Source organism: Thermobia domestica, chromosome 14, assembly GCF_964235325.1.
Source record: "Thermobia domestica chromosome 14, izTheDome1.hap1.1, whole genome shotgun sequence".
Lineage (NCBI taxonomy): Eukaryota > Metazoa > Arthropoda > Insecta > Zygentoma > Lepismatidae > Thermobia > Thermobia domestica.
In genome coordinates this window covers 192,352,979-192,373,111 of record NC_137467.1, presented here as the reverse complement: position 1 = coordinate 192,373,111, position 20,133 = coordinate 192,352,979, and the positions used below count along the sequence as shown (strand labels likewise).

General features: G+C 37.5%; 1 protein-coding gene across 3 annotated transcripts in view; it reads left to right on the top strand.

The window, feature by feature from the left end:
- Positions 1–20,133, top strand: part of Sbf (SET domain binding factor) — a 211,026-nt gene that overhangs the window by 174,156 nt on the left and 16,737 nt on the right. For all 3 annotated transcript variants that reach the window (XM_081739289.1, XM_081739287.1, XM_081739288.1), the window contains 4 exons: positions 832–979; positions 1,548–1,757; positions 6,919–7,075; positions 17,683–17,889. In XM_081739289.1, coding sequence (XP_081595415.1) covers positions 832–979; positions 1,548–1,757; positions 6,919–7,075; positions 17,683–17,889 — 722 coding nt within the window. The remainder of the gene's footprint in view (positions 1–831; positions 980–1,547; positions 1,758–6,918; positions 7,076–17,682; positions 17,890–20,133) is intronic.

The following is a 20,133-nucleotide window of genomic DNA, read 5'->3' as shown; positions in this document are numbered from 1 at the left end:
TTTTAACGAGTAACAGTGAGTTACTCCGTCCGTCCGTTAGTCCACATGATAACTCTTAAATGGAAGCGAATTTTGGAATTATTTTATTGCAGTTGATAACTAGATCGATTATCTCTTCGTAATTCGTCAATGGAATCAATCCGTTATGTTAACGGGTAAAGGTGATTTTAACGGTAGCTATCCATATCCCATTTTCTACTATTGAAAGAAAGGTAGTAGAAGTTATATATCTCGCCGTTAGATGGTAGCCAACTTCTTCTAGGAATTGACATCTACCGGACAGATTGAAACTTGGAGTGCGTTATCTTTCATAGAGGGTGACACAGAGAAACAGGAAATTTTGAATTTAGGATTAGCATGACTGTAGCAGCAACGTTTGTTCAAGACTGGTGCGATATCGTTGAGAAAGCTTTGCCATTTACTATTGAGCCAGCATTGGAGTGGTACGAAACATGTGTTTGTTCGAGGTGGACCATGTCATGTAGTGGTAATATTTCGTGGCCTCCGAGATGCCCAGAACTTAAAGAGTTCGCGATTTCTTTCCATGGTATATCTGTGTGGACATCTCAGAAGCAGAGTGTACAGCATATGATTTGGAAAACCATTGCTTACTGAAACAGAAGAAATCACATTTTCATCATTAAATGTATTTTGTGTTGTATTTATTCGTGCATTTTACATTATTGAAATGTTCACGTTTTCTTGGGCCACTCTGCATTATCTACCCAAGTTTATACAGCTTTAATGTCCTGTGAAACTTTAAAGCAGTAAATAGATATATACATGTATTAGTAAACATTACAATGAAAATTTTCTTTCTCAAATGAATAGGTATGATGGACCAGATAGGTGTATACCGGATGCCTTCACATATTTGTTAGAAGAAATCCATAGATTAGAAACGGAATTAGGCCATCTACCTCAAAAGTGGAAGGTTCTGTGGGACAAATTGGAGTTACCAACCACAGATTCATTAACAGTAAGTTTTATTTTTACTTTTCTTTTCGTTCACATTGAATTGTTTTCGCTTCAACTGTAAATTTTACCGTATGAACTACATAAAGCTCTTCGCTAAGCGAACCCATTCTTCTAGTGAAAAACTTTGTCGCATCTTGCTGTAGTTTAGTCGAGAAGCAGTGATATAACTCATTCTGAAGTGACGAGCTCAGATTGCTAACTCTTGTCAGTGTTTTTATTGTGACAGTGCTCAAGTGCATCCACTTTTTAATTACTGTTTCTTAATTACTGTTTCTTAATACCACCAGTTTTTACTAATGTAACAGTTAAGGAGTTTCTTATGTTTAGAAGTAGAACATTTGAGCTTGCACATCACAACTGAAAGTCAGTTGAAAGGTGAAGTCCCCTTACAAGTTTTGACGCTACTTACAAACTAGTGTTTAGTTAAATAGTACAAGGTGTCCAATTCTGTGAACAAACCATCAATGTAGGAGATATACTTCGTGTTACACACTCTTTATTTGCCCGTACTGTGATGAATTCGTTCTGAACCTATATTTATATATGCATTGTATTTTATTTATTTTCAGCGACATGCGTCATTTTCAACGCAGCTGGTCCGTTATCATGGTCGATTAGTGCACAAACGCTCAACGCTCGAGATTTTGATGCGAGGAAAAATGGTTGGAGCCTCAGAGACATCACATGTGTATTCCCATCCTCATCGCTTCGAGAGATATAATTTCACCACTCCAACATACTGTGATCTCTGTACAAATGTTTTGTGGGGACCTGTTAAGGTAAGGGTTTGCCTGTCTTCAAATACAAAGTTTTTCTTTAATAATCAAAATCCCTTTCAATTATTGTAGAGTAGGAGCATGAAACCGTATCGAGTGCAGTCGAAGCCTCCGCTATATGATAATTCTATTTCTCCAGGCGCAAGGAACACAGTCGCAATTAATCGTCGAATGATTAAGAATTATGACGGAAACTTTAAGTAATTGCAGCGTAGCGTGCAACACTGCTAATTCTTAGTTGGCCACTATATTTCACTATTTCTTCTATCTTTATACTTACTAGATCTCTTGCTCATCAATAATCTCACAACAGCTCGCACAGTAGAGACCTACAGTTACAGTACACAAACTTCGGCAATATGTCGAAACTGTATTACTTTTTTAGATACTGTAGAAACATTCTTCGTCTTTACTACTTTCCGCATCGACGTCCGTGGTGGATCCACGCGATACTGACTCCTTTGTGCAGCAAGGTCTCATCAGTTCTTGTAGCTCAAATTAACGAAAGTAAAATTAAGATGTAGGAGACTTAGAATTGACAAGTTATTCCCGGATTTTTGTAAACTAAAACTTATACAGCAGAAGTAATGAGTGCGGGACCTGGGCTGCTGTATAAATGAAACAGAACACATTTAAATTGGAAACAGATTGTGATGTAAAGGGGTGGACAGGATTAAAGATTAAGGGGTGAATTTTGGATAGCTAAAGATCTACACAGCACTTGTCTTTTCGGGTGTACCTGTCCTCCTTCGGATGCATGATATTCAGGCAATGGGCAGTCAGATGGCTTGAAATGAAACTTACCCAGGTGTAACGTAAATCGACTTAATCTGCAATGAACGATGCGGTGAGCGGATGTTCTTCTGATGATAATGTCTGTCTAGTCTTTAATACAAGAAGGCGTAAATAACGATATTTTTTTTTAATGATCATAGGTAATATTCGTATTCTAAAACTAAGAGATGTGGCTCGTACATCTTGTATCCTTTCCTAGGTTAACTCGTTAATCACTCTTTCTATATCCTCTTCTGTCCGTAGTTTTGTTAGAAGGCCTCGGTCATTGAATTATCCATTCCGTGAATCGCCGCATGGATGATGAAACTGCTAGGTGTGTAAATTGACGTCAAATAAAGTGATTGTTGGAATGTGGATAAATTAATCTGCGTGTTGATTAACAGATACATAAAAGAAAACGAGTCAACGCATAATAGAAATTCTTTTATATCTGAGTATGTAACGGAACTGTTAGTTGCACTGTAGGGAAATAGAAATTAAAATATAACTTTGACATTGATCTGATAATGAGTATTCACTATCCATGGTTTCAAATAAAGAATGTTTATCATTTTCGCATAATTTCAGATCAATATATTATGTCCAAAATTTGGTGTTATTATACCCAATACATCATGTTGGACACGATACCTTCACACTTTTATGCTTTGTTAGGCTTCTGAGTACTTGTTTCACATTGCACTGAGCGACAAGTGTAGTCATTTCATCTCTGTAAATAAGGTACTGTCTATCAAAATTAGGAATCCTAACTTTTCTTCTTTCCAGGTGTTTCCATGTCTATGGGCAGCAATGGAGTTGAACAGTCTCAGCGATATAATATTTTACTCCCCCCCTCCCCTTGAAGATTCTGACTCCATGACACTAGAAAATTCGAATGTTTATATAGGTGCAATATTAATTTAAGTGTACAAAGAACTGCCTGTGTGATGAATCAATAATTGAATGTGTGGTATCACTAATCCCAATTCTAAACCTGTCCCTGTGCTCAAGTTCGTAATTTGCAGTTTGTCCTGTTTGAACTACAGGGGGAAAGGAACTGACCACCTTACCAATGTTGTAATGAATTAGTGGCAACACTTAGCTACGTTAGGATAAGTGAGCTAGAACATGCCTTCCGACAAAACACTTAGACAGAAGACGATATAATATATAGCTGGGTTAGTCTCTAGCCTATTTGCCCTGCGAGCTCTCTCGTGGCTATGTGAATAATGTACGCGCCTTTGGTGTGGGAGATCTTCATTCGCTTTCCGGTGGGAGCTTATATGGTTCGAATTCCACATCTCATATAGCCTTACTGTTGAATGGGATGCTAAACTCAAAATCGAATCGAATCCTATTTGTCTCGTGTGGCTAAGGAGGACCGCTAATCTGTCTCAGTTGATGAGGGGAATAGTAGAGCATAAAAGTATAGGGAATTCTTAAAAAAAAAAAAAAAGCAATAGTACAGACTACTTGTAAGTCGCCAAGAAAGCGTGGATCAGGTGTTCCTAGTGGGATATCCTGAAAAGAAAGCAAGGTAGGGTGTCCAGATTTATTTTTCTGTAGTACAGGAGAATGTGATGAAAATTGGAAATTAGTGAACTAGAGTGAAGAGAAAGAGAAATAGATTGAGAATTAGGAGTAGAAATACCATGTCACCATCTGTGTAAGAACGTAACTATGGTGTCATTGCACAGGTATTCACATGCATATGTCAGTAATTCATCAGTATAAAGTACTCTGGATTTTTAGTGTGTCTCGGACCCAGAAATAAAAGGAAGATTTAAATGAACATTTAAAAGATACTAGCTGAACCTGCGCCCTCTATACAGCGCATCATTTACATATGAGCATGAATCTCTTGTAATTCCTCACAACATCTGTAGATATCCCTTTATAGATACAAGATAAAGGACATCTTGATAAAAATAGGCAAGGGGTATCATAAAGGGGAAGTTTATTCGGCTATTTTTGTCAATATCTCGCACCGTTTGCAAGATTTGAGCCTATTCCCGGTTGGAGTTTTTAATTCATGTATGATCAGTGTTTTCTTTCTTCTTGCATGCAGTATGTAATAACCAAATACATTACACATACAATTAATTATAGTGTCAGTGATATGTGGTGTTCATTGGGTAAAACACTCCAAACCCTTGCAAGATTCATCTTACTTGTTAGACTGGAGAAATGGTTATCCTTCGTTTGTCATTATCACTTGGCCATGAAACAAACGCCGGAGAGATATACTAACCCCATATACAAATGCGTGGTATTGGAATGTATAACTCGTAGGATATGATGTTTTTTAAAATTTTAATTTCCAGTGTACTCCTAAAAAAAGTAATAAGGAAATAACGGCCTTTTTAAAAATATTTAATTAAAACTGAACAATCTACACAAAATTTGCAATCGATCAGTAAAAACGGCATCTTTCTAGAGCCTATGGTTCCCGAGAACTCACTGTCAAAAGAATTAATCACAAACATATAAACATATAAAAGGCCTGATGGCATGACCTTGGTACCGTGGAAAAATGGAAAAGCACTAGTCTGGGATTTCACATGTTCCGATACGTTTGCTTCTTCCAACTTACCCCATTCTGGCAGGTCTCCTCGCCGCTCACAGAGAATCAGACAAAAGACTAAAATACTCAAACCTATTGGACAAATATTGGTTTGTAACAGTAGCAATAGAAACCAGTGGGTCTTGGGGTCACGAAGGATCTAATTTCATTAATGAAGTTGGTCATCGAATAGCAATCAAAACTGGTGACCCCCGAGCTACTGCATTCCTTTTCCAACGTATCAGCATCGCCATCCAGCGCGGGAATGTGTCATCGATCTTAGGCACATTACCTCCTGGTAAAGAACTGGACGAGATTTTTCTTCTATAACACACAATAAGACGGAAGGAGACATATCCGAGGAGGCTGACAACCACTTTGACTATGTTCATGAAGAATGTTTTGAATCCAGTTTGGATAAATATACATTGTTGGAAGTCATGGCTAATACCGGTAAATTTGGGAGTGGTAGCAACATTATCTACAGATTTTACTTTGTTACTCAAAATCGTTAAAGACCCGAATGATATTGTTTATTTGTCCGATGTTTATTTTGGAACAAATATGATAGCTACAGATAATCTATGTATTCTTAGATGTGCGTATATATATAAGATATGAGTGCCATTTATATCAAAATCACAAAAATTGTTTTAGTAGCGTAAATAGGTAAACTGTGAAAACCTCGAAATGCTGTGTACTAGAGAAACACTTTCCAGTTCCTATAATAAAATTTTTATACAAAACGTCCACATATAAACTTTTCTTGGTCACAAACATACAAACTTAACATTTTAATATATAGGTTCTATGTAATATTGAGCTAATGCAGTGATATGTTCCTGCGTCGTCTGTTAAACTGGTCATGATATACATGGTGTTTCAAAGGCCCCTTGACGTAGGGTAATTCAGTTATTATCAGAGTTACAACAACATGTAAGAGGGAAAACCGTCTCCAAATATGATATTTTCAATTTAAAGTGAAAGAATTTTTTAAATCGGACGAGCCGTTTGGGTTATACACTCTTTATGCGCCCAATGTTAAATGAAAATGCAACGTTGCCATTAATAGAGGGACTGGGGGAGAGGAGAGCGGGGCGGGAGGTGGATAAATTTTGTAAGAGTATGGTGAATGGGGCTGGCCATCTACACGTGAGTGTAACACAGTAACTTCATTCACTGGTGGGTTCAGATAAATGGCAACGTTGAATTTTCATTTAACATTGGGCGGATAAAGAGTATACAGCCTAAACAGCTAGTCCGATTTAAAAAATTCCTTCACGTTAGATTGGAAACATCATATTTGGTGACTATTTCCGCTCTTACATTTTGTTGTAACTCCTATAATAACAGGGGGCCGCGGTGGCTCAGTGGTAGAGCGTTCACCTCTGGTGCTTGGGGTCCCGGGTTCGATCCCAGCCTCCGCCAAGTAAACTTTGTGGTGGACAAACACCGTGTGCGTGGGTTTTCTCGGAGTTCTCCCGTTTCCTCCCACTTTCTTCATTCCACCATTTCATTCATTACTCATCATCACCGTCTCCTTTAGCCTACCCGGCTATAGTATGTTATGTATGGATAGTATAGTCTAGTATGTATAGTATGTTTTCTTCAATAATTAGAAGGCTATTCTGCCTCTTGTTTATTTGCGGTATCATAGTGACAGTCATAGTTAAAGCATGACTAAGTTTTCATGTTTTCGGCAGTCATAGTTATAGGAGTATCATAGCTGAAGATTTTTATGTAAAAAATTAAAAAAATGTTTTCACTAGTATCATTCTAAGTTGTATAAGAGTTTAACGTTTATGCCTTGCTTGACTATAATTTCAGACTGGGATGCGATGCGTTGATTGTGGATATAGTTGCCACGAGAAATGTTTAGAAGGCGTCCCCAAGAATTGTACAAAGTACAAAGCAGTAGCAGATGGTAACCTTACGTCACAGACTCTTACTCGCACAGGAGGAGATTCAGGCTCAGTCAGTTCAAGTAAGATTGATTTCTCTCTTTTTTCACGTTACTTGATATGTATTATAAGGCAGTTCTGTTTACTTTTCTGTCATAATTATACATTTAGTCTTTTTTATTTGGAATTCTTTATACAGGACAATTCATAATATTTGGTAAAAGAAATCTAGAAATAGGGGAAGCAAAGTACGTTTGCTGTTACAGAAGTTGAAGAAAAATAGCTGTTTTAACAAAAGAATGAGTTAAAAGTAAATTGCAGGCTCCAAAATCTTCCACAAGTTAAGCAAGTGAACTTAAAGTGAGCCAGTTATCAGAAGATGGCACACGCTTACTATATATATACAGATGGTGATCAGAAAAATGGAAACACCTGTAGTTGGCAACACGTCAGATGTATGGGTTGGCAGTGGTGTCCTGGCACCCGCAGCGCCGGACCACTGGTGGTGGTGTGTTAGGTCGGTCTCCATACTACGTCTGACGCAGTGGAACAGCAGTGTCCAGTGGCTGCAGCAGACGGAGGTAGTGTAAAATGGGAGACCTCTCAGATTTTAAAAGAGGGCAAATTGTTGATGCGCGGTTATGTGGAGTGAGTGTGACGGCAGTGGCTACTGTGTTAGGTGTATCGCGTGGGACAGTGTCGAAGGTGATGACGGCCTACACAACACACGGGAAAACCACATCGGGGAAGCGGAACAGTGGGCGGAAGAAAATCATGAGTGACAGGTCACGCTGGGTATTAAAGCGCATTGTCACGCAGAACCGTCGTGCCACTGCCGAGCAAGTGACGGAGAAACTCAATCAGCACCTCCCCCACCATGTGTCGACAATCACAGTTCGTCGCGAATTACATGACATGAACTTACGGGGTCGTGTTGCACGAACCAAACCGCTCATCATGGACCATAACGCTTTCGCATGTCGCAAATAATGCCCCGACCATGCAACTTGGACCGTTGAGGACTGGAAACGTGTGATATGGTCGGATGAGTCATCCTTCACCCTATTCCCAACCACGGGCCGTGTTTGTGTGTGCAGAACGCCCAAAGAAGCTCATGATCTGCAGTGTCTCCGGCCAACTGTGAAACATGGCGGCGTCTCGGTGATGCTGTGGGCTGCCATATCATGGTTTTCATTGGGTCCTGTGGTCACACTTAGCGGATGAATCACTGCCAATGATTATGTCGCAATTTTAGGAGACCACTTGTATCCTATTGTCCGGATGTTGTTCCCGGACAATTACGCCATCTTCCAGGATGATTCACCCAGCTGGCGTTGTTGCAGCGTGGTTTGAGGAACATCGGGATGAAGTCCAACACCTCCCCTGGCCCGCCCAATCCCCAGATCTCAACATAATTGAACATCTGTGGTCCGTCTTGGAAACACGACTCCGGCGACGATTTCCACCTCCATCCTCTTTCACAGAACTGGCCTATGCCCTCCACCAGGAATGGTGTAAAATTCCATTTGCTACCATTCACGACCTCTATGCCTCCCACGTGGCATCAAGGCTCTTCTAAAGACGAAAGGTGGCCCGACACTATATTAATCTGGTAAGTTGCAATTTCGTTCAGGTGTTTCCATTTTTCTGATCACCATCTATATATATATATATATATATATAGGGTGTTTCAAAACAACACTGACAACGTTTGGGAGATGATTCCTCATACCAAGATAAGACAAAAACTATAGACCACCCTAGATGCAGAAATCCATCATTTCGGAGTTATAGGCTGCCGAAAACATGAAAAAATGAACTTTGGAGGTCCATAGCTCCAATACTATGAGGCATACCTAGTCGGGCCAAGACTTCAATTAGGAACCAATATGTGTGCTATCCAAATATACATGTTTCAGAATTCTGTGGTACTTCCGCAATAATTTTTTAATAGGTGGTTGGTGAGTACTTCAAATTACATACCCGTAGCCTCTATAAAAATTATGTAAATACCGCAGGATTCTGAAACATGTATTTTTGGATAGCGCACATATTAGTTCCTCAGTGAAGTCTTGACCTGACTACGGTAAATCCCATAGTGTTAGAGCTATTGACATTTAAGGTATTTATATATTTTCGGCAGTCTATAACTCTGGAATGATGGATTTCTGCAGCCAGGTTGGGTCTACACTTTTTGTCTTATCTTTGTGTCAGGAATCACCTCACAAACGTTGTCGATGTTGTTTTGAAACACCCTGTATATAGTAAGCGTCAATATTCGGTATAATACAGTTCATTCAAGAAATAAGTATCAAAACCTTGCCTTCAAACAAGTATACTTCATAATTCGAGGATAATCCGTGTTTACTTGTTAATCCTTGGAACGCGAAGATCTTTTGGATCTCACAAAACACCAAGACCCATGAATATTTTCAGTAACAACTGAGACTGTTTTCCACAATAGAGGCAACGTAAATCAAACAGTTTATTGGATGCATAATTAAAATAATAATAATAATAATAATAATAATAAAAAAAAACATTAAGCATCCTATTATTCAGTTGACCAAGTTGTTTCAACGGACAACCTTCGTCTTCATCGGTGGAAGGGTAAAAATCTTCAGCTGCATAACACATTGGATTAAGGAGTTGACTCGAACTCGTTAATACTGAGCACTAAAATGGTAGAAATCTTGAATTTCTACATTGAAGGTAAATGTACGTTGTGGTTAAAACTTAGATATATGCATAAATGCACTTCTGTAGGAAACAACAGCTGCTAAGAACACTTAAAATGTTCCAGCATAAAATCTTAAAAACATTAAGAACAAGATAAAAATGTTAATTCAAATATAAAAGCTATATACTGGGCAAATATAAAAGCTGACTGCAAAGTTTAATATAATTACAACACAAATTTTCCCAACTTATAACTGAAAAAGTATGAATTTAAACAATTGTTTCACCAGAAGTATCTTCTGGTACGGAACTCAATTAAAACAAATAAAGTGATATTAAATGACATTTTACCATTAATCTCTGTGTATAAATACATGGAGAAAATAATACAAAATCAAGATTTCAAGAAAGTTTGGAAGTGTTGTACTAATAAACTGGTGCTGCAACATTAAACTCCGAATCAGTAGTGTAAGTCAGACAGTTACTTTATTTAATACTTACCAGGGTTGGCAAAAACCATGGTTTTTATTGAAAAAAACAAAAAACTTTTTTTTTTTGTTTATATCCGGTTTTTTGGGTTTAAACCAGATTTTTTTGGTTTAAATAATTTGCTCTACGTGTTTATATCACATATGGACAGAAATAAGTTTGTTTCGCGTTGGTGTTATTATACAACAACCGGGTTATGCTTGAAGGGGTTATATAAGCTTAAAGCGAAATCCAAACCGCTTCTCGGCTTACATCCGAGAGAAATTGTCCTCCATCTGAACTCAAAACCGGGATTAACCGGCGATACGTCTGCCGACTCACTCACGAAGATCTCCTGATAAAAATACGTTTTACTGATTTTTACATACTTGTTAATATAATCGTCAAGAGTCATTTCAGAAGGACGAAAAGATAAACAGTTGCACAAGTGAAACCATTATACAGAATTACATATGGGCAATTTCAAAATACTACAGAGTACAGAATAACTAATTTAGTCCAAGTTAAAAAAATATAACTACTTAATTTGCATATCAATAAAAAAAGTGAATAAAGATACGAATTATTTGAGACCACTTTGGTTCTGACCCATTTATACATAAATAGATTCCAAAGATAGTTCCGATAAAATACTTGTCGTGGTGCCCCTCCCCCCCCCCCCAAAAAAAGTACGGCACTTTGATGTATTTTACCAACAGTAAACATTATCAAAACGAAAGAATATTTAGAATTTTTCTTTGATTGCAATTGTATAACAATAATAACTATATAAAAAAAAAAGAAAGAAAGAAACATTCATAAACTTATAAAAAGAACAAAAGTTGCTTTTGTAGCATAATCTCTTTGAGTACTGAATGGGGAATTTAGGTTTGAATATAATACGAATAATATATGGGAGTGAAACGTGATAACCCACAAATTTGTATTCTTCGAGATTTTACGAACCCTTACACTTTTACGAACTCTTTTTTGTTTGTTTTGTTTTGTTTTGGTTTAAACTATTTGCTGGTTTAAACCAACCAACCCTGATACTTACGTACATTAATGCTACGTCACTGATAATGCAAACACAAGATCTTTGTAAGCTTTAAGTGAAGTATGAAATGAAATATGTTAAAACGTCCAGCAATTGTCTTCAGACTACTGATTCAGTTTGTCTCTAGGCACAGTTTTAACATCTTATCTCTTGAATTTGATGATATTGTGCTATCCTGAGACACGTTGGTGTAGTAGAAAAAAGATTCTGTCTTGGCACTTAGCTTAACTTAGTTCTCTTACCTGAAGTTTAAGACCATTAAGGGTTTAAATTTGTACAGAGTTTGGTTATTTTATCAATGATATTTTATAAAAGAAATTTTGCTAAAATACTCTAAAATGATTTCACAATCAAAGCTTGTGTTGCCAATTTGACATTAAGCTGTAATCTATGGAATGTCTGAGAGTGTGTATTAACTTCTATTAACTGTCAATATTTACTCGCTGGTAACCAGAAATGAATAAGTACATTCCTAAGCTCTTTCAACTCATTGTCACTGTTAATACTTCAACCCCAATATAGCATTTTTGAACCCTTACCTTAAATCATTGTAATTATGGTCCCCCAACTTCATATCACACCTTGTTCTCCCAGACTTTTTATTACAGGGTGATATTTACCTACTTATTTCATAAATATTGTCAGAGATTTTGACCGCTGTTTGTCCATGCTGGGTATAAGTAAGTGCTGCTATCTCGGTATGTGGGCAAAATGGATCCCTGAGCTGTTCATTCCAGTTGAGATGCCTGGCATTCCGAATGTGTGTAACGATGGAATGGGGCGATACGAGAATCGTGTTGCAGTCATAGCGCTACACAAGGTGGGAATGCCACCACTACTGATCTTCTACACCCTGAAACCCCCTGCAAATCAGTGAATGATTTGTCTACCGCACCATCCAGTGTTACAATGAAACGGGAAGTATCAATGACAGAAGTGTAGTGATAGATCGCGCAGAGTGAGGGCACCACAAGAAGTTAAAGCCACAGCTACAAAGATAGGCGAAATCTCGTCAGTACTCTGATGTTATGAGCGATATCGATTTCGAGACCAACCATGTCGCGAGTACTCAGTCAGGACCTGGGACTCAGAGTCTACAAACAACGTACAGGTCGATGCAAGCTGCCGAATGTGTTTCCAGGATGCAAAGGTCTTACTTCTAATTCGTGCTGGCGGAAGGGTCAGTTGTTGATATCATTTGAGTGCTGTTTTGTGATTGTTAACTTCGAAAGCGTACCTTTTTTTTCCATAATCTCACGCGAACGCCTCTAATGTACAACTTATTAAAATGGTAAGGTTTATATGAATCACCCTGTATGTTAACGTCAGCAAGAGTGAGTTAAGTTTAGCCTAAACGTAAATAATTTGACTGTGCCCACATTTATAGTAATCGAACATTGTAGACTTCTAAGAGATCATAAACGGAAATTCGCAGTTTCTCTCAGCGCCACCCTTTCATATTAACATTCAGTAAAAGCACCCATTGTCATTGTATAATAGACTTGCTTGCAAATTGAGATGCTTAATGGCGTTATGTAAAGTATGGTTTCTGTTGCATGGCACACTTGATAAACTCCTAGCTATGAATGATTTACAGGGAGAGTCGACCTTCGTACATTTTGCTTGCTAGCTTAACTGTGTTGAATACTGACTAAAAGTGCGTACAATAACTCTAATATTGGGTTAAAGAAAACTTCCCCCATCTAATCATATGCTCAGTAAAAAAAAAAAAAAAAAAAAAAAAAAAAAAAAAAAAAAAAAAAAGTAATCGTTATTCGTGTCATGTGACGTGAAACAAAGATTGTTCGTTAATTGAAACTCTTTCATGTGTTCACTCGTGTTTTATTTGTAAAGCTAAGTAGATTTTCCACAACGGATTATATATATATATATATATATATAAAATATTTATATATATAAAATATTTAAACAATCTTGCCAAGTAGATTTTCCACAACGGATTATGTATATATAAATATTTATATATATATAATATTTAAACAATCTTGCCACGTTCCGAAGCTAAAATTTTCCAGTTACAAGAAAGTATGCGAAAAACTCGTTCAATGTGCTTAGTGACGTCTACTCGCATGTTGTTATTGCCACTCAACAAAGTATTTTCGTGGGGCTGCGATGACTCAATGGTAGAGCGTTCATCTCTGGTGCATGGGGTCCCTGGTTCGATCCCAGCTCGCGCCAAGTGAACTTTGTGGGGTACAAACACCGTGTGCGTGGGTTTTCTCAGGGTTCTCCCGTTTCCTCCCACTTGATTCATTCCGCCATTTCATTTAATTTCTTATCATCGCCATCTCCTTTAGCCTAGCCGGTGTAACCATGCGACTTAATACTGAAAGATTTAATAAAATATTTTCGTTATTTTTGAACTTCATGTATAAGATCTACGTTTTCCATCAATAAATTTGGATTTAGCTGAACGTAATCGGCATGTAGATTCGCGTGTTTAGATTTGAGATGGGCTGAAATGGTTTTATAACATCGGTTCGTAGAAAAAAAATTCTGTTTTCAAACATCCGATGCCACTATCGAAGGAGTGAATTGTCTACTGTATATAATCGAATCACTGAGCAACTCATTGTTATTGTAACGTTGAAACCAGTAAATTTGAAAACCGCAAGACTGTCAAAGGTAGCAACAATAGAAATTGTCCGAAATACCTGTATATTATAATGCATATAATAGTAGGATGTTCAGTTTCGAGCCTACAGCGTTTCCGCCACTTTGAATTTCATATTGCAAACAGACATGAATGCACTACGGAGAGCTCACTCTATACTTTCCTCCTTAAAACCGGTTTTTGAAAGTTGTCAGAAAAATGGTTTCGGTTTTTCTAGAAACTGAAAACCGAAAAACTGGTGTTTGTACTCACCACTTGTTTCAACATCTATCGAAATACCTAGGATCATTTCTTTCATGATTTTTTTAACGTTTATCCAATTAAACTTAAAAGAGCGCGGTCGAATAATAACAACACTGGCGATTTCAAGCTTGAATTATTTTTCAGCTAAGCTTGACTATAATATTTCCTGCATTAATCTGTATCGTCTGTTTTAGCCTGAGGGCTGAAACTGTATTTACATTAGTTACACTGTGTTATTCAGTTAGGAAAATAATATAGATTACATGTCGAGTTTTCTATAAAAAAAAAAAAAAAATAAAATAAAATAAAAATAAAAAAAATACATTTTGGAAAAAGTCATTGAAAGATGTTGGATAAGTATATTCAGAACGAAATTGGTTCATTAGAAATGTTAGTCACGAGCTTTTCTTAATTTGATTCAGAAAGCTTCGATAGCTGCTTATTTCTACAATCAATAAAACGTGCGCAGGATTAGAATAGAAAAGAAAACTTTAAAGAGCTGTAGGGTTGCTGGTTTGTTCGTGCAGGCAGCGGTAGAAATTGAAGCTTTATTAAATTAAAAGGAAATGCTTTCCAGAAAACTAAAGGGGAAAATCGTAACTGTTTTCAAAATGTCGATTAAAAGATCCATTTTATGAAACGATACCCATGGAGAAACTGTTTGTAGCTACCCATAAACTGACTCGTAGCTAAATCGTTTTCATTATCTTTACTCGGGTTTGGCTAAGTGGGAATAGCCGTAATCCCAAAAATTTCACTTCCGTTGGTTTAGTGGCTAGCGCGCGCGCGCGCCATAGATGCACATAGTCGTGGATTTGATTCCCGATGAGCGGTCATTGAACGCATTACGATTCTTGTGATTCCACCTGAAACTATTAAGTTTACGTCTCATATGGCCATGGTGCTGAAAAACGGACAGTAAACATCAGTAAATAAAGTTTAGATCCAGATTTCACTTGCTGTAAATTTTGGCTCCTGCTTGTTCCCACGCCTTTCCGGAACCTCCCTGAGAGTGAGTGAAACTGAAAAAGTTTAAAAGTATTTGGTGGTTGTGATAGTTTATATGGTAACGTTTTCCAGCCTCAATCTCTCTGATGAATCCGCGAAGACTCTTGTACCACGTTGTTAAATCAGGACTCCGCGGTGTCCATGGTAGTGGTGCCTCAGATGGAGATCTGCGCTCTCTTATGCTTCATCCTGGAACGCTATCTCTGAAGAGATCGCCCACAGGTAACGCGAAGTTAATGACAGACGGTGGTGCTTAAGAATCCTACTAACAAACGCAAATAACAAAAAATCGTTGCTGTTCCCGTATTAATTCCGTTTTTAGACATCACCTTAAAAAATAACTACAAAGAGAGAGTATAGAGTCCTAGATTTTCTTCAAAATAAGGTATTGTAATTCCTGTATGTGAGTGGGCATGCTGCAATATAATCCAAATACATAGGAAAGGTGTTGTTACAAATCCTTACTTAGTCACCGTTTGATAATACACAGAAAGGTATTAATCTTCAGGTCTATAGTCAGCTGGTAATTTCCTTAACTTTTTTCCTGAAGTGTTTCCTTGAAATATTCGTTCCGATCGAAAGTTACTAGTACTAACATAAAATAGTATTCAATTTTTCTGAGGTACGTACAAAGACAACGTATGAGTAAAATGTACGCCATGCATAAGAGGAAATTAACAGTACCATTATAATGACGGTGCTAATTTTAATTTCCTGGCGGGAACACGGTGCCTCAGTGGTAGAGCGCTTAGCTCTGGTGTGTGGGGTCCCTGGTTCGATCCTCGGGGCTATGTAAGTTCGTGGTGGACAGCGTCGTTTCCGTGGTTTTCTCGGGGTACTCCCCGTTTCCTCCTCCTTTCTGTGTCCACCAAGTTTTCCATCATCATTCATTTGCTTTAATCATCGCTTCCCTTAACCTAAAGGAAATAATCGTGGGACGTTAAACTGAAAGATTTCATTTCATTTTCAGTTTTTGTGACATTTTTTATTTGTATAGTGACATACATTCGAAATCCTTGTTAATCGTCAACCCTTGAAAGAACTTCATCATTAATTAAATTTCTAACTATTCATTATTTTTTGCATTATTTGAGCAAATGTTACGGGTAATTTGGGGGAAAATGCCATAAAAAAAAGGATTTCCAAAAGTCGGAAGTAAATAACTTGTGTCTAAAACAAAGTTTTAATTTGATCTCATGGTTATGCCCTATGAGGTGAATGTGAATGAGTATGAAAGAATCGAGAGAACCCGAGTGTTCCCGCGTAGCGTAGTCGCTGACGCTCTCGCCTTTGGTGCGAGCGGTCTCAGGTTCGATTCCCGGTGGGGACACTCGGTCGAAAAGGTGTAACAGTTTTTTCAGGCGTGCCATCCTGAGTGAGGTTTCCCTGAGTTTTGCTCATTCACACCAGGTAAATGCCGGGATGGAAACTATCATACATGTCTCAGGCCGCTTTTTCCTTTCTCAATTCTTTGTTCGTTCCCTTTCCTCGGATAATGTGTTCGCCGAGGGACGTCATCCCTCATACGTGATAGGCTAACATGGCCATACATGCCGAAAGCCCAGAAATCTAATTCCTAATCCTAATCCTAGTGACGGGCTAACATGGCTATAGATGCCGAAAGCCCAGAAATCTAATTCCTAATTCTAATCCTAGTGACGGGCTAACATGGCCATAGATGCCGAAAGCCCAGAAATCTAATTCCTAATCCTAATTCTAGTGACGGGATAACATGGCCATAGATGCCGAAGTCCAGAAATCTAATTCCTAATCTTAATCCTAGTGACGGGCTAATATGACCATAGATGCCGAAAACCCAGAAATCTAATTCCTAATCTTAATCCTAGTGACGGGCTAACATGGCCATAGATGCCGAAAGCCCAGAAATGTAATTCCTAATCCTATTCGGGTGAACCCGAGAAAACTCAAGGGCACGATGTTGTCTACCACAAACTTACATGGCCTGCTCGCACCAGAGGCGAATGCTCTACCACTGACCCACTGGACCTTTCATGTAATTATCTTATCGAGTTACATGTTCCTCACGGGGGCTCAGTAGTAGAGCGCGTACCTCTTGTGCATGGGTCCCTGGTTCGACCCCTGGCTAAGTAAGTTTGTGGTGGACAACGTTATGTCCGTGGGTTTTCTCGGGTACTCTTCTTTCCTCCCACCTTCACATTCCACCAGTTCTTCCGTCTTCATTCATTTCCTTTAATCGTCGTCTCCCTTAGCCTAAAGGACATATGCGTAGAACGGTAAACTAAAAGACTCCATTTTGTTATGTAAACAATTCAAGGCTTTGGTTGTAGTGTCACTTTCATCAATAAATAAATATTGTGTCTTATTACGTTACACTAAGGACAGTTTAAGATCAGCCTAAGAGAAACTGCTCTTCTCAAACTCAATTCAAAACCATCTTTAGGGGGTAGAAAATTTGTAAACAAAATAAATGATTTTTTAAAATGTTAACGCTAGACAATAGTCTCTAAGAATACAACATTTTTGGAAAAATAGAGTAATAAATAGTGTAGAAAACTAAGCATGCTTTTTTAGTTTGTGATATGTATAATTTTAATGAAAACCTGATGTATTAATTTTAGGTGTAACAACTATTCAAACAGCCAGCCAGCAATATTACGATAACTTCGCAGCCAACGTGGCAGAGAACCGAACTCACGAAGGCTATTTGTACAAACGTGGTGCCTTGTTGAAAGGATGGAAACAGCGGTGGTTTGTCCTCGATTCCATTAAGCATCAGCTGCGATATTACGATGCAATGGAGGACTCCCATTGTAAAGGCTTCATAGGTACGTTATAGAAAAATTACAATTTATTTAATTAATAAGTGTGTTCGATAATTGTGTCTTTAGACATTACACCTCTGTCCGCATTTAAAAACATTGATGATAAATGCTTGTGAATTAATAGAATGCATGTTAACGTATGGACAGTATAGGATACATATTAAACAATTAAATAAAAACATACTTACGTCAGTATCTATTTCGAATTTAGATTGTTACATAATTTTGACACTCCCAGATATCTTCATCGGTAACACATCACCTGGTCACATTAGACTCCTTGAAAACTTCCTAATGTGAGATAATCCTACAAGATGTACAGAATATGAATAGTTGCCAGATATAGTTGAAATATAAACAAAAATTCGGATAATTCAATGTTATGAAAAAGGTACCATTAAATTATCTGAAATTTTGTACATACAGATAATTATCGAAATACTGTATTACAGGGTGTCTACTGATACTGGAAATACTGGAATTTAATTTTGATACTGGAAATACTGAAAATATACTGGAATTTTGATCCACATACTGGAAAAATTATGAAATATATAAATAATATTATTATTTCTAATCTACCGTGTATTTTTGAATTCCAAAAATCCATGGTAATACAATCTTGAATTATAACTAGAATAGAATAATACACAATTATTTATACAAGTTATATTATAAGTTAACAATACATTTATATAATACAAATAATGCTCTTGGCTCACTGTATCAGGCCTCCGAGCAGAGCGTCTACGGGCCATGAAAGTCAGGAATTATGGTTGTCGGTCAAAGGAAAGTAGTGAAATTGAACTTCAGATCATGAAAAAATTGATTTTATAGAACAAACATACTGACATAATACAGTACAGTTACTGAAATAATAAATCGTGTTTTTCCCTAATGATCCGGCGTTAAGACGTGACGCCATCTCTCTTAGGGTTGCAAATAGTCACTATCTTTCCCCTTTCTACTAATACTGTTTTCAGTTTCCGTTTTTTTTTTTCTCTCTTTTTTTTTTTCCCAATACCTCACATATATAATAACAATGGATGCATTATATTACATGCAATGTTTAAAGTACAGTATACAGGCCTGCAAACTAGTCAGTAAAGTCAGTAAAAGTTTGCCCGATGATAGGAAACTGAGGACCAGTTTTAATGGTTGGTATGGATGTGGCACATTGCTTGTGTAAAAATTTCTGCGCTTTCGTGAGCAGTTACATATACCTAATCATTTGTATTTGAAAGAAATCAAGACTAATTAAATTTATTAGAAATAAAATATTCATTTGATGGTTAAACAATTACAAACCTGAAATCGCCAAGAGCTGAAGTAAGATCAAGAGTTAAGATGCTAAAGAACTTCAAAAAAATCATTGTATTAATTACTGGAATTTTGAAATTGAAACTCAGTAGACGCCCTGTTAGGAACACCCCTTGAAAAAAAAAAAAAAGTGCAACTTATCAGATTAATATATGATGCTGGACAACCTGTAGCCTCAGAACAGCTCTGATGCGACGTAGAATGAAGTCATAGATGTCGTTAGTGGTAGCAAGTGAAATATTACACCATTTTGCATGCAGTGCATCATTCAACTCCATGAGAGAGGATGGAGGCGAAAATTGCGCAGGATGTGGGTCTCCGAAACGAACCATAGATGTTCTCTTTCGGGTACGAAGATTAGACGGGCAGGAAAACAATTCAAGTTTATCTCGATGTTCCTGAAACCACGCCGCAACAGTGAATTTTTAGAGAAAGAAAAAGTATTTCGCACAATTTGAATGCTATTGCCCACTCTGTGCGTGAAAATCGGAATGAATTCGTGGATATGTATTATTAACTTTTTGTTGGTTGTAAAATTAATGTACAGAAATCTGTAAAGAGTGTAGAAAATGAAATGAAGTTCATATTTTACAGATGACTCGTAATCGAAGCTGATTTGTTCATATTTGAGTTACGTATCCTATAGCGTGTCATCAATCATATGGTGTACAGTTACCCAGTGTTGAACTTACTGGGATAAGTCCAGTTGTTGGGGTGACATGAACTTGGGACACGATCTCCCGTTTACCAAGGTGTTCTCTACAAATTGAGATACTAGGGGACAGACTTAGTTTTCCGTGTCTTTCTTCCTTTATTCCCTGTGCTCTAACCGCCATCTGCTGGCAGTGAACTTTTTAAAATTTTATTTATTTATTTCATGAGGGAATTATTACCACAGTCTGGATTGCAGGGTTTCTGTTCGAAGCA